Source organism: Bos mutus, chromosome 15 (assembly GCF_027580195.1).
Source record: "Bos mutus isolate GX-2022 chromosome 15, NWIPB_WYAK_1.1, whole genome shotgun sequence".
NCBI classification, from domain to species: Eukaryota; Metazoa; Chordata; class Mammalia; order Artiodactyla; family Bovidae; genus Bos; species Bos mutus.
The window spans coordinates 779,760-794,897 of record NC_091631.1 but is presented as its reverse complement, the minus strand read 5'-3'; the positions used below and the strand labels follow the sequence as shown (position 1 = coordinate 794,897).

Here is a 15,138-nt window from a genome sequence, read left to right as displayed (position 1 = left end):
AGCAGATGGCAAGACCTGTTTGGAGGAGACGTGTATGCCTCTCAGGAGACGAGACAGAACAGCAAGCAAGGCACTGTGCACGCCCCTGCACACAGCACCGTCTAAGGGAGGGCCAGCCCCCCAGGCATCTCTCCAGGCTGGCCACTGCTGCCTCCAACCTGTGTAAGGAATGAACTTGCCCCTTCCTCAGGGCGTGAGCAGCCAGGGACCTTTGTTCTCACTCCCCTCTGCGGCCGCGGGCCCCAGGAAAGCCTTGCCTGAAAGAGAAACAGAGGAGTTGAAATTGATGCGGTGCTGTTGAACCGGCTGATATTGCCTTGAGAGTGGTGACTTTTAATTTTCAGTGAGGATAACTGAACATCATTTTGTTAGCTTGAAGTAGGCTATGGTGAAACTGTTTATACCACATGCGGCTTAGTCATTCAGTCGTGTCTGCCTCTTTGCGATCCAGTGCACGGCAGCCCACCAGGCTCCTCCGTCCATGGCATTCTCCAGCCAAGAGCACTGGAGAGGGTTGCCATGCCCTCCTCCAGGGGATCTTCCCGACCCAGGGACTGAAGACCCTGCATTGCAGGTGGATTCCTTACTGTCCAGGGCCAAGTTCCACCCTCCAACCCTAGAAAGCCAGTTGTTAAATATTTACCAACACAACGATGAACAAAGACGGACAGGTCATGTACTTGGAATTTAGGACCATCATTGCAGTTGCAATGCAGAGTGATTTGGAAGGAGTTAAGAGAAGAAGGCTGGTGAGGAGTCTGATACAGTGAACCGAACCATTGGTGAACAGACTTCAGTGGAAGGAAAGGTATTTACAGTAACAATCGTATTATCATTTTTCATTAATTCTGCTTTTCCTATATAAAGCTCTGAAATATTTTGCAACTTTGATTTAAAAATCATAGACCAATTTGGTGGGAATTGAAATATTATTAATATTAATATATTAAATGGTGTCATTTATATTTTGCTCTTCAGGTCTTATGTTAATAAGATCTTTTTAATTAGGTCTCCTTTTTAATCAGGTCTCTTCTCTGTAATCAGGTCTTCTTTTTAATTATATAATGTCTTCCTTTATCTTGTTCATCTGTACATCTTGCTCTTATTTACATTTGCAAATGAAAGCAATTTCATTTCTTTTTTAGAGATCAGATGAAGGACTCCATGGGGTCGCTAAGAGTCGGACACGAATGAGCGACTTCACTTTCACTTTTCACTTTCATGTATTGGAGAAGGAACTGGTAACCCACTGCAGTGTTCTTGCCTGGAGAATCCCAGGGATGGGGCAGCCTGGTGGGCTGACGTCTATGGGGTCGCACAGAGTCGGACACGACTGAGATGACTTAGCAGCAGCAGCAGCAGCATAGGGCCTGCCTGCCTGGTGGCTCAGTGGTAAAGAATCTGCCTGCCAGTGTAGGAGACGCTGTTTGATCCCTGGTCCGGGACGATCCCACATGCCACAGAGCAGCTAAGCCCATGTTTCACAACTATTGAGCCTGTGCTCTAGAGCCTGTGAGCCACAAACAGCCCGCAAACCACAACTACAGAGGCATAAGTGCCCGTGCTCTGTGACGAGGGAAGCACGGGATGGCTGACCCACGCACCGCGGCTGGGGAGGAGTCCCCAGGCACCGCGGCTGGGGAGGAGTCCCCACGCACCGCGGCTGGGGAGGAGTCCTCAGGCACCACGGCTGGGGAGGAGTCCTCACGCACCGCAGCTGGAGAAAAGCCCCTAAGCAACAAAGACCCAGCAGAGCCAAAAATAAATAAAATTCTAAAAAAGATCAGTATCTATCCTCACACTTTTTTCTCTCATTGAATTGGCGTGGATAACTTCTATAACATTGAAAAGAGGAAGAAATTTGCTCTTTGACCTCAATGCTTGTTTGCTGTAGACCATATGTACACGTGCGTGCGTGTGTGTGTGTCAGAGAGACAGAAAGACTGGGATTCCTTTGGGAGTTTCAGACAATACCCTGAAGAAATAGCAGTTTTCAATTCGCAAAATGTAAACACGTGCACATTTAAGTGACCTGAACATTCAGTTTGAGGAAGCAATTGTCCAGATGGGATCTTAAAGCAAATTTCTTTGGAGTTTGGGGAAATAAACCCAGTGTATATCAAAGAGAAGAAATGTTGCTTGTCAAAGAGGAAGCCGAATGATGAGTGGGTGCAGAGTGTGGACAGATGTACCTCCAGAAGGAGGAAACACATGCAGCGGGAGGGATGTTAGCACTGTTATCTCCTCCTTCAGGCAGAGGCATGGTTAAAACCCATCTTGATAAGTTTGCCCCCACCAGAAAAAAGGCACTTTGGTATACATTTCAATGTTCACTGTTGTGAAAGATCGAGGAGTGTGTTTATACAAAGACCCAAAGTGAGGGTACAGAGGACGATAAGCATCTCAACGGGGGAAGGAGCTGGCCAAAGCTGGGGCATGAAATGGTTGAAACTCCCAAGACGCGTCTCAGTTACTGATTTGCATTTTGCAAGTTTCTGTTGAAAATTCTCACAAAATAGCCTTGTGTCCAAACACCAAAGACCATCCTCAGTCTCTTTCCTCTCTAAACCTCAAGTTTAGTTTCTGATTATTCTCTGCAAACATAATGAAGTATTATAGACTGCTCCCAGAAAGCACCATAAGGAGACCTTTCTTTGAGGTCTTTTCTAGAAGATATGGTGTAACTTCTCTAAAGGAGACGTGAGAGAATGAAAAATCCCGAGGCTCTATTTAAAAATAGACCTACCTTGTGATCCAGCAGTCCCACTCCTGGGCATATATCTGGAGAAAATCATAATTTGACAAGATACATGCACCCCAATGTTCATTTCAGTACTATTTACAATATCCAGAACGTGGAAGAAGCTTAAACATCCACCAACAGATGACTTGATAAAGAAGCTGTGGTACATATATACGATGGAATATTACTCAGCCATAAAAAAGAATGAAAGAATGCCACTTGCAGCAACATGAAAGAATCTAGAGAAAGACAGATATCGGAAACACTCATATCTGCAAAGAGTGCTTCAGCCTTAGACCACCTGTGAAGCCCAGTCCTCTGAAGACAATTGGAGGACTTCCGACACAGGAGTGGCTGACCTGGGTCACAAACAGAGAAAACACCAGGAGAGAAGCACAGTCTCTTTTTGCCCTGTGGTTCTCTCTCACCTTCGCAGTTCCAAATAAACCCTCTCATTTTGGGGTTCTGTAAATCCTGCTGATTTCAGAAAGAATTATCCTCCAAGAGTCTCAAATCTCCCCAATTCACACTCATCCCACTTCAGTAGCCCATTCAATTTTGCTCTTAGTGATAACAAGAAAAGCCCCGTTGATCTTAATCAGCGAGGAAACTTATCTTTCTGACCAATGTCTTAAGTACGAAGATAGTTATCCACATCATGAATCACCCATCTTAGCTGGCCATCCGGAGACTCTTGAGAGGGAGCCCGCCAAGGCTAACGGTAACACTGCCCTTCATCCCTGGAGAGCTCTGCTAGTGAAGCAATGGAGGCAGAGAGTAGGAGCAGGACAGAGCTTGCTCTCCCCACTCCGCAGGAGCCCGCCAGGTAGGCGCAAACTGTTGGTTGTTTCTGTTCCCAGTCACTTAATGACCTGGAGACAGTCACAGTGCTGGGGCGATGCCAGGTCGTGAACTTGGGCATGGCCCACTGGGCTTAATGAAAATACCGAGTATAAAGAAGTTATTTGCTATACTTTCCCAGTAGTTTTCTCTGGTTGATGGGAGAAGAAGGTTTTTATTTAGCGGTAAGTTGGGAACAGCTGAAGTTTTCTAACAAAAGAGACTCATATTCTAGGCTTGAAGTAGGGGCTTTGTACCCTCTTGCCTCTGTGTCTGATGTGTGTGAATCTCTGTGACTCTCAAGCTGCGGGGTCCTGCCCCACTGTCTAGAGGGAAATGTTCGCAGGGTGAAATCTGGTGGAGATGTGCATAGTTTGGTTTCCCTTTGGATACAGAAGATCAGCACGTACGGGGAGTGTGTTAGTCGCTCAGTCTGTCCAACTCTTTGCAACCCTGTGGACTGTAGCCCGCCAGGCTCCTCTGTCCATGGAATTCTCCAGGCAAGAATACTGGAGTGTGTTGCCATGCCCTCCTCCAGGGGATCTTTCTGACCCAAGGATCAAACCCAGGTCTCCTGCATTGCAGGCAGATTCTTTACCATCTGAGCCACCAGGGAACCCCCAACACATATTAAAACTTTCTTTTAAAGGTTTGAGGAGAAACTGAAGACAGAACTTCAGAAATCAGTAACAGATTGAAAGTCAGTGTAAAATATTAAGTACACTCCAATGCTTGGAAAGACATAGTGCTGCCAGTGAGCCTCCTCTAAGGATGAAATAGGAACAGAGATCAACAGACCTTTCAAAGTCACTCCTTTATGTACATGAAGTTGACTATGTCATTGACAACCTCTTTTCAGATACATTTCTATGTTAAAAAGACTGAGTGTGTAGGTGAACATGTTTGATAGTTTTTACTCTTACTCACCAGCATAGATTAATGAGAAAGAGCCTGGTAATAACTCTGGACTAAGAATAAGAAGGGCTTCCCTGCTTCCCTGGTGGCTCAGATGGTAAAACAGCCACTTGCAATCAAGAGACCCGGGTTTGATCTCTGGGTCGGGAAGATCACCTGGACAGGGGAATGACTACCCACTCCAGTATTCTTGCCTAGAGAATTCCATGGACAGAGGAGCCTGGTGGGCTACATTACAGTCCTTGGGGTTGCAAAGAATCGGACATGACTGAGTGATTAAGTACACACAGGCACAAGAATAAGAGGGCTTGGTATGGTTTCTGTTCCATCTAACCGTGATCAGATAGTGGTCCTGGCCACTAACTTGGACCCTCTGAGCCTCTGAGTTTCCTGACTTTTACAGTGAAGATTTTAATTACAGAATTATTTTGAAAAATAAGCAAAACTCTCCTTTCTGTCCATTGAGATCTTTGCATGGAGACTTATAGAGTTTTCTCACAGCTGCATTTCTGTGTAAACTTCACAGTGCATCTGAAATTGAACTTGCAGAAATATCTCTCCAGGAAAGCGTTTTACTGGAAAGGCCCGTCCCAACTGCACCACGCCAAACGTGGCTGACTGTTTTGAAGAGAGAGCTGGAATTCCTGGGGGTGAGTGAGCCTCCTCCAACCTCAACTGGAGTAAAGACTGGCTCTAGGAAAGAGTATTTGGTGGCATCAACATAGCTTCCCTACTCAGACTCACAGAGGGAAAAACCTAGAAGAAAATTATTGACACTCGCCACACACTGTTAGGCAGAGTCCTAACAGTGGCTCAGTTGGCAAAGAATCTGCCTGCAGTGCAGGAGACCCAGGTTCAATCCCTGGATTGGGAAGATTCCCTGGAGAGGGAAATGGCAACCCACTCCAGTATTCTTACCTGGGAAATCTCACCAGAAGATCCTGGTGGACTGCAGTCCGTGGGGTTCCCAGGGTCAGACACGACTTAGCAACTGATCCACCACCTCCAGGCACCCTGTTGGGTAGAAAGAAGCATTTCCTCATGAAGACTAGGGTTAGACTAGCAAGTAGGGTCTGCCAACTCTGTTCAGTTGCCAATGGGTCAATATCACCCTGTGAATGATTTATAATTTTGTCTTCTCATAGATAGAAAGAGCCATTATTAACGTCCACCATGAGTGTGTAAATAAAGGCACAGGAGATGGCTATGCTTGCATGAGGTCATGCCAGTATAGATTCTTAGAGTGGCCAGATGATACTGGAAAATACTGCATTTGATCCTTTTGAGGCCTGCCTAAGACAGCAAAGCAGTTTCTCACGTTTGGCCTCGATTATAAGGAAATTGATGTGATCTTAGAAAAATACCTTCTGATTCACAAAATCTATGCATTTTTCTACAGGTAACACAAATTCTGATTGGTTTGATATACCTTTATTTTGGAATAATTGTGAGCGCCAAGATCAATGATTCAGAGTTTACTGAAAACTTTTTTTCATCATTTAAAGCTGGCTACCCATTCTGGGGAGCCCTATTTGTGAGTATATGTCTACACTTGTCTGAAATAATACTGCACATGGCTTTTCTTTTATCCAGATCAGATCTAGCAATTGTTTATTCTAGTGTTGAGAATATATGAGTGTATGCTAATATGTATATGGATATATATATAATATAGAGGCATACTCACAGTTTACAAGGCACTTTGGGTTAAACTAGCTAATACATGTTTATGTATCGCTCAAGAGGCATTTAGCTAGTAAGAATCGAACCTAAACTTTCAGAATCCAACTTGAAAAAAATTTGCGTAACACCATTCATCAGTAAAGCTATTTTAGCAAAGGTAGTGAAGAAGGCAATGGAACCCCACTCCAGCACTCTCGCCTGGAAAATCCCATGGACGGAGGAGCCTGGTGGGCTGCAGTCCATGCTAAGGGTCGGACACGACTGAGCGACTTCACTTTCACTTTTCACTTTCATGCACTGGAGAAGGAAATGGCAACCCACTCCAGTGCTCTTGCCTGGAGAATCCCAGGGACAGGGGAGCCTGGTGGGCTGCCGTCTATGGGGTCACACAGAGTCGGACACGACTGAAGCGACTTAGCAGCAGCAGCAGCAAAGGTGGGGGGAGAGATTGTTGAAATGAGGAGAGCAAGGCTGACATCTGATGAACTTCGACTGTGCCCTAGAAACTCTGTTAGGCACTTTCTCACTGTATCTCTTTCAGTCAGCGTACTAGTTAGAAACCAGATGGCTGAATGAGCTTACAAAAATACATAGTTTTTATTGATGTATAACTGATGTATAATAAACAGCACCTATTTAAGGTGTATAATTTGATAAATTTTGACATGACACGTGAGAACATTTCCACATTAATATAATGAAGATACTCATCACGGCCAAAAATCTCCTGTTCCCCTTGGTCACCCCTCCTTCAGCCCTGTCCTCCTATCCTTAAGCAGTCGCTTGTTTTCTGTCACAGCAGACTAGTTTGCATTCTCTGGAGTTTTACGTAAGTGAATGATAACGCCATCTTCTCTCTAACGCCTGGCTTCTCGCACTCAGCATGCTTGTTTCTGATTAATCCGTGTTGTTTTTTGCGTCAACATTTTCATTCACGAGGATATATTTTAACCCTAAAAATACTGCATTGGCTTGGCCCTCTGCTAAATACGCAGGTCTCAGGTCACTTGTTCAAAACTCTCTTTAAACTTTTGCTGTATTTAATTTGAAACTTCCTTACTGTCTTTTCATTCCGATCATTTAGTTCATTAGGTGTCCCTCAACTCACCACACAATCTGAATCTGTGAAATGTTCTGAATGTGTGCTCCTGGTTGATAACCACTAAATCCTTCACCATGTGTTTTTTCATAACGGCTGTATGTCTACAAGATAGATGGCAGACTCCGGAGACGGACACGTGTTCTCACCCAGAGGAACTGACACTGTAATGCACAAGATGCTCGTACGAGCGAATGATCACAATAGAATGCGAGTTGTGTTACAGCAGAGTCACACCCCAGGGGCTGCTGGACTTCACAGCACTTAGTGGGGACCCATGGACTCTCAGAGTTAGCATTACCTGGCAGCCTGGTACAAACGAGGAATCTCAGGCCACATCTAGGACTTACTGGGTAGCAATTTGCATTTTAACAAGATAATTCACATGGACATTTAATTTTGAGATGCTTTCTATAGGAAATTAGAAAAATAAAATGATAAAACTAAAAAATAAAATGGATTAAAGGACATCGGTATAGAATGCCCACAACTTTACCTTCTGTTTGGAAGGTGAGGATGAAAGGGACACAGAGAAGAACAGAGACCCACTGTGCTTTTTACCCCCCTTCCTTTTGAACAGTTTGCTATTTCTGGTATTTCATCAATCATGTCTGAAAAGAAACCTTCAGCATATCTGGTGAGTTGCATTCTGTCTTTATCCTTGAGCAGGTAAGAAAAATTTAATAGTAAGAGTCTTGAAGGAGTCACGCTGTTATCTCTTATGAGTGAATGTGGATATGTGATTTTCTTCCAATCTACTTTTGTCTTGGATATAGTCACTAAACATGTAATCATTAAAATACCAATTGTACCACTTAAAAACAATGAATTACTTTGACACTTGTTGAAAAAATACCCTCACACCAGCTATGTCCTCACACTATAGTCCTGTGATCCAACAAATGATTCATAGAGTATAGTTTGTCTAGTCAAAGCTAAGGTTTTCCCAGTAATCATGTACAGATGTTAGAGTTGGATCATAAAGAAGGCTGAGCTCTGAAGAATTGATGCTTTTGAACTGTGGTGTTGGAGAAGACTCTTGAGAGTCCGCTGGATAAGTCAGAGACCAAACCAGTCCATTCTAAAGGAAATCAACCCTGAATAATTCATTGGAAGGACTGATGCTGAAGCTCTGGCCACCTGATGTGAAGAGCCCACTCATTAGACAAGACCCTAGTGCTGGGAAAGATTGAAGGCAGAAGGAGAAGGGGACAACAGAGGACAAGATGGTCAGACTCAGTGGACATGAATCTGAGCACACTCTGGGAGATAGTGAGAGAGCGGAGCCTGGTGGGCTACAGTCCATGGGGTCGCAAAGAGTTGGACACGACTGAGTGACCTCACTTTTTTCCCTTTGCATAAGTGTGGAGTTTGTTGGATGTATCCAGCCCTGAAAGGCAGGTAGGTTTACTGAACACTGCGGCAGATGCGGGACCCAGTCTAAATGTTCCCCTTTGTCGTCAGATTCGCGGATGCCTGGGAGCAAATGCGGTTAGCGGTGTGGCTGCGGGAACAGGCGTCGGCATCCTCATCAGTAACCTGAAGCAGAGTGCCACTTACGTCTACAGCTGCGAGGAGGTCTTTGTGAACGACTACTGCTCTCTGGCCTGCTTCTCCACCGTGTGTATTTCTCATGGGAAGGCTGAGACCCTGGTCCTGATCTAAGTGGGACGCCTTCTTTCCCTTTCCGTGAACACTACCCTTTCCTGCCACGGCATCACGTAATGCAGTGTTCTGGAGGCTCGTGCCCAGGGTCGTGCCAGCCTCTTTCCCCCACCTTGACCTGAGTCCTGCAAGGGTGGTGCCGGGGGCTTTGAGTAACCACCTCCTGGTTTTCGCACGTGTCATTCTATAGGAACTGGCCATGTGCTGAGTGGGCATGGGTGATGAAAACAGGGGCTGCTGTAAGGGAATGCGCTTTCCCACCCCTTGACTCCATTGTCCTTTGGTTGTTGTTGGCTGTTGCTCAACAGGAAGTTGTGGCGATGATCCTGTTTCTCACCATCCTGGGCTTTGGCAGCGCTGTGTCACTCATAGCTTATGGAATTGGCGAAATACTTGAAGGAAATCAGGTAGGCGGAGGCCTGATATTAAACCCTAAATGATAAAGAACTTGAGCTTTGTTGCTTAAAAGTATGGCCTGGCTTTCCTGCAGCATTGCTTCCAGTTTCAATATTCCATTTTCCAAGTTTCAGTGTTTTGGTTTCCAAATCTCATGTTTTGAATGAATTAATTTATTTTAACCTCACTCATTATTAGAGAAAAGCAAATCAAAACCACAGTGAGGTATCATCTCCCACCAATCAGAATGGCCATCATCAAAAAGTCAACAAACAATACATGCTGGAGAGGGTGTGAAGAAATGGGCACCAAATCTCATGTTTTGAATCAAATTTTCCACTCACAAACCTCATAGTATTAATATAATTCCTTTGGTTGAAGTTTAGGAAAGTAAGATCTTCATCATTTTAGGAAATGTAGATGCTTCAAAGTATTAAGCATATGTTGAGCATAACAGACAAATATACAGGTAGCACATGTTAGAAACACTTAAATATCTGGGCTTTTAAAAATTTGCTCCTGCTCTCTGTCTTGGATTTCACCTTCCCACTTGCTCTGAAGCCTGTATCTTGTTTCCTCTCTGAGTCGTGACTACCAACTGAGCTTGCACTTATCTTACCCAGTTTTATACCTGTGACGCGTGAAAGAGAGTTAGAAACACTGATGCGTACACATTTACTCAGATCTTCCAGGTAAAACACACTCCCTCCATCTTTCCACTTGCCTGAAGCATTCAAGTCTGCCTGCCTTTTCTGATCCCTTTCCTTCAGAGATAAGTAAGATAAGAGATGTACCAAATTTCAGATACAGAATCATCTCAACAACTTCTCATTGACAATTTCTTTGGAACCCACTTGGCCAGCCAACCTGGTTTGTTGGAGATGGAAGTATTGTTGCTGTTGTTGTTCAGTCACTCAGTCACGTCCGACTCTTTGCGACCCCTTGGACTGCAGCACGCCAGGGTTCCCTGTCCTTCACCTTCTCCTGGAGCTTACTCAGACTTGTGTCCATTGAGTCAGTGATGCCATCCAACCATCTCATCCTCTGTCACCACCTTCTCCTCCTGCCTTCAGTCTTTCTCAGCATCACGATCTTTCCAATGAGTCGGCTCTTCACATCAGGTGGCTACAATATCACAGTGTAATGGCAGGCTGTGAAGAAAGCTGAGCGCCGAAGAATTGATGCTTTGGAACTGTGGTGTTGGAGAAGACTCTTGAGAGTCCCTTGGACTGCAAGGAGATCCAATCAGTCCATTCTGAAGGAGATCAGCCCTGGGATTTCTTTGGAAGGAATGATGCTAAAGCTGAAACTCCAGTACTTTGGCCACCTCATGCGAAGAGTTGACTCATTGGAAAAGACTCTGATGCTGGGAGGGATTGGGGGCAGGAGGAGAAGGGGATGACAGAGGATGAGATGGCTGGATGGCATCACTGACTCGATGGATGTGAGTCTGAGTGAACTCCGGGAGATGGTGATGGACAGGGAGGCCTGGCATGCTGCGATTCATGGGGTCGCGAAGAGTCAGACACCACTGACCGACTGAATTGAATTGAACTGAATGGTAGGCTGTGAGATACAAAAAAAGATGAGATATGACTCTTAAGCAAATATTCTAATGGCAGAAAATTCTTGGTGATTGATAATGTTTATTCCCCCTCACCTCATCAGATTCCAGAAGATCGTCTTTATGAAGAAGTAAATATATATGCACCAATTTACAGCGAGTTGGAAGAAAGAGAGGAGACAACTTCTCCTGCTGATTCGTAAGAATCATGTGTCCAGAACATTCTGATTCACAGCAAAAGGCTTAGAAAGCCATGGTCTCTGTGTAAGAGGCTATTGGCAAAATTTCAATTCTTTCTATGACTTGACAAGTTTATATTATGGTTTATTCTCCAGACGGCAATATTCTATTTTTGTTGTCTCTGTTCACTTAAATCCACCCCCTCCATTTGTAGATAAGATGGACTCCTGCATTTCTTGTTTTCTGTTACTATGTCAAACCCATCCCTTCTGGGACGTCCACCTGTAATAAGTAAGCATAACTGTGCAAACAGGGAAAACAAGAGGAAGACTGGCTGAGAGCTGAGTTAAGCTTAACAGTTTGATAATATTTGCCCTTAGCCTTTTTGAGAGCTGCAGATGTGTGTGATCTGTGACCCCTTTCCGACTGCAAGCACCTTGAGGGCAAAGTCCATTCAGCAAACTCATACTGAGAGCCAGCTAAGTGAAACTGCTGGCACTTGTCTCCTTCACGTTGTGTATTCCAGTATTTCACCCATGGTGGGTGCTCAGTGTGCGTGTATGGGGTGTAGGGGTGAAGGTTCAGAGAAGGTACATCACCAGGTCGAGTCAGGAGTAGCATAGGAAAGGAGAAATTTTGGAGATCATAAGACCAAACTGACATAAATTAAGAATAGAGTCAGAAAGACTCTGTTAGACAGACTATGCATAGAGATTCTTTAGGCATGTATTAAGCATTTTGGTGGATACATATCAAATTAGCAATAGCTATTTCCTCATTGGGTTTGGTCTTATATGAACAAAACAGCATGATTTGTGTTAGAAGCAATCCTTCTAACACAGAAGGATTGCTGATCTTATAAAGTGCCCTGGAATACCAGGCCTATTGCATTTTATCGAGTGAGCTGTGGCAAATCCTTTAACGTTTTACTTAATCAGGGTTTTTTCATCTGTGACATTAAGATATTAGGAATAATTTACCTGCCAGCTCTAAAAGTGTGTGTAGAAACACATGCAAACACAGGATAAATTAGTATATGTGCTGCCAAAGCAAGCGCCACAGTATAAATGAAAAGTGCTCTAAAAAAGAAATTATTGTGGAATCCATTCATATTAACTCATGAATATTCATTCACGCTCACACACAGCAATCTCCAAATCTTAGTCTCTAATGATATAACATTTAAGTCCATTTTATCTTGAAAGTCCCACTTCCTAATCCCACTTCAACTTTCTCTTGAATATGCATTCTGCTTGACCACCTCACGTCAGCATCCTGGGTTGAAATGTGCTTTCTTCCTTTCTGTTTTTGGTTGAGTTTCTCCTTTCTGTAAAGCCTATCTTAAATCCCATCTGATTCTTTAAGTTTTTCTAGTTGATTGCTTCTCTCTCTAGATGATGTTTTTCTAATCAAACACACACACACACACCCCCCCCCTACAGTCTATATAATTTTCTGTAGGCAAATATTTTATGTCCCCTCAATGATAATATATTTTTTCAGAGACACAGTATCTCATAAAAATCTATATTTTGCCTGAATCAGCAGCACATTCACTGGTACAATGTTGCTCAAAATTGTTTGCAGACTGATGAATAAACAGTAGGGAGTTTTATTAAGTTACTCACTGTATCTGGTGAGATGTAAACCGTAAAGGGAAAATCACTTAATGAAGAATGTGAAATGGAAGAAGAATCAATTAAGACCTGAGCTAAAATGAAGTCAGTGGAAATGAAGAGAAATGACAGTTTCTAAAAAATGGAGAAAGAGTTATCGGTCTTCCCACTACTGAGCTGAATTAAAGAATGAAACCAGAGAGGCAACCGGTTGCTTAACATGTTATGCATTTGAATCTAAGATCAAGGAACATCAGGTAATGTTGAAAGACAGAGGAAGTGAGAAATACAAACGGACACGTGAGGAGTACAGACAGAGCCAGATTAAGCTCAGCTTTAGACTGTCGTTTTTAGGAGATTGAAGGGAAACGCAGTTTCAGATTGCCTGGTAGTGTTCAGGGCAGAGTGCTGGTAAGGATGGATTTTGGTGGCAGAGGTTTAGTGTTATTGTAAGAGAGATCAGTATTAAATGAAGAAAATTAACACTCTAAGAGAATTATATTGAGATAAAAGTAAAGCCCAGTTAGCCTTTACATGCCTGTAACCAGTGGCGACATGCACATCATGGGGTGGCGAGGAAATACCCAGGGCAGAAAACAAGAGAATTAGGCAGGAAAATGCACCGTGAAGCTGCAGCCAACAGGTAGCCCAGAGTAGACAGAGGTTAGACAAAGAATAAGTAATCCCAGAGACAGTATCTGCTGACTTGAGGAAGAGACAAATCAATAGGGATAGACCCACATAAGATGTAGAGATGGGACAGAGAAAACAGCAACAGTGAATGAATGCGAAGGCGCAGAGAAACTCAAAACAGGGCTATGGTGACGCATGAGATAGCAAAACACTTGCAGAAATATTTAGAGAGACGACGGGGGCATGTGTGATGCAAGAAGGAGAGACGAGATTGTGAACAGAAGATGGTAAAGAAAACTAAGCTCTCCAAATGAGTTTGTTTCTTTTGACGTTTTTAAAGAGAAGGTAAAAATAGTTCACACTTTTAGCCTAAATCTTGATAGAAGAGTCCTGGGGAGAGACTGAAGGAATCAGCTGGGGTTATTATTCACAAATTAATTAACGAAATAATTAAGTACATTTTATTTATTTGGACTGCCAAAATTAAAAATTGATAAGCAGGTGTTAATTTCTCCAGGCTATGAAAGACACCACATAACCATGCAACCAATGATGACGTCAGTTTTTATGCTTATCTGACCTTAGGAACCTAGATTTCCTATTTTCATTTTTTCTGAAATTAAAATTTTGTTTCCCCAAACTTGACAACAGCTTAAAAATATACTCTTTTACTGCATAGCTTGCCAAACCGATTCACCATTCTTAATCATTCATAGATATAATCACACACTTTCAAGGAAAATATGTTCACTTCCAAACCTGGCCCACCAGGACCTCCAGCAGTGACTCTGGTCTACCTTTTTATTGTATAATATTTGACTCTGCTCTTCCCTCCACTCAGTTAATATTTTAACTGCATACTGACTGTGTATCTCTATATACATCACACATTTTTTTTGTCTTAAGATCATTCTGATAGTTGTTCTTTATCTTCCTGCCTTTTATCACGTGCCTGCTGTAGGCATCCACTGAGAATGCAACTGGAATGCTCTTCACATATTTAGTGTCTCAATTTATCTTTTTTAAAACATCAACTTAAAGGTTATTTTCTCTATTGGGATTGCCTAATGTACATGTATTCATCCAGCCTGCTTCATAATCACTTGCCCCCATGATGCAATGTATTATCATGTATTATCAGTGTATTTTTTATCTCCTTGATATATCCTTAATCACTAGTATTTGTTCAATAAATCAGAATCATTTATTTCTTATCTCTGTGTGTGTATCTGTGTATATGTGTGTGTGTGTGTGTGTGTGTGTGTACATTGGGGAGGAGATTGATCAGGGATAATTGGGAATCAAAATATCAATTCAGTGATGCTAAGGACCAAGAACAGTTCCCGGGTCTGCATTTTAAATAATGCTTTATCAAATGGGATAATCTGTAAACAACCCCACAGACAGAAAATGGACTAAAACAACAATCACTGGCCTTCTTGCCAATAAATGGTGGGATCAAGTTGAAAGGAACCTGAGCTGTGAGTTGCATTTTACAAGTTAGTCCTGACTCCTATTTGTTTTGCTATGGGTCAGTATTTTCCCTTTGAGAACCTCAGTTTTTCCACCTGGCAATGAGCACTTTGGACCAAAAAGCCCCAGCTGAACTTCCTGCTTCCATATTCCCTGCTTTTAGACAGTTCGGATGGCTGGTGATCATAATTACTAAGCCTGTGACTGGGACAGCAGCCGCAGTCAGAGCTACTTAATGCTGTTTGATGTATGGTGCAGCAAGACATCTGGGACAGCAACATTCATTCTAAACTCCTGGGACAAAAGCTAATCAAAGTTCCCTCTTTAAAAA

General features: G+C 43.2%; 1 protein-coding gene across 1 annotated transcript; it reads left to right on the top strand.

The window, feature by feature from the left end:
• The first annotated feature begins 3,440 nt into the window (after positions 1–3,440).
• Positions 3,441–14,528, top strand: MS4A2 (membrane spanning 4-domains A2). Its single transcript, XM_005906421.2, has 7 exons — positions 3,441–3,569; positions 5,025–5,148; positions 5,898–6,032; positions 7,861–7,917; positions 8,745–8,900; positions 9,254–9,352; positions 11,010–14,528. The coding sequence occupies exons 1-7, from the start codon at positions 3,508–3,510 to the stop codon at positions 11,106–11,108; spliced, it is 732 nt and encodes a 243-aa protein (XP_005906483.1). The 5' UTR covers positions 3,441–3,507; the 3' UTR covers positions 11,109–14,528.
• Positions 14,529–15,138: the final 610 nt, after the last annotated feature.

What these genes read in the sequence shown, in the direction of transcription:
- MS4A2 (XM_005906421.2), top strand. Translation starts at nt 3,508, where the DNA reads ATGGAGGCAGAGAGTAGGAGCAGGACAGAGCTTGCTCTCCCCACTCCG. An exon ending in GAGAGCTGGAATTCCTGGGG is followed by an intron (nt 5,149 to 5,897) that starts GTGAGTGAGCCT and finishes ATTTTTCTACAG; the next exon opens with GTAACACAAATTCTGATTGG. An exon ending in CATTCTGGGGAGCCCTATTT is followed by an intron (nt 6,033 to 7,860) that starts GTGAGTATATGT and finishes CCTTTTGAACAG; the next exon opens with TTTGCTATTTCTGGTATTTC.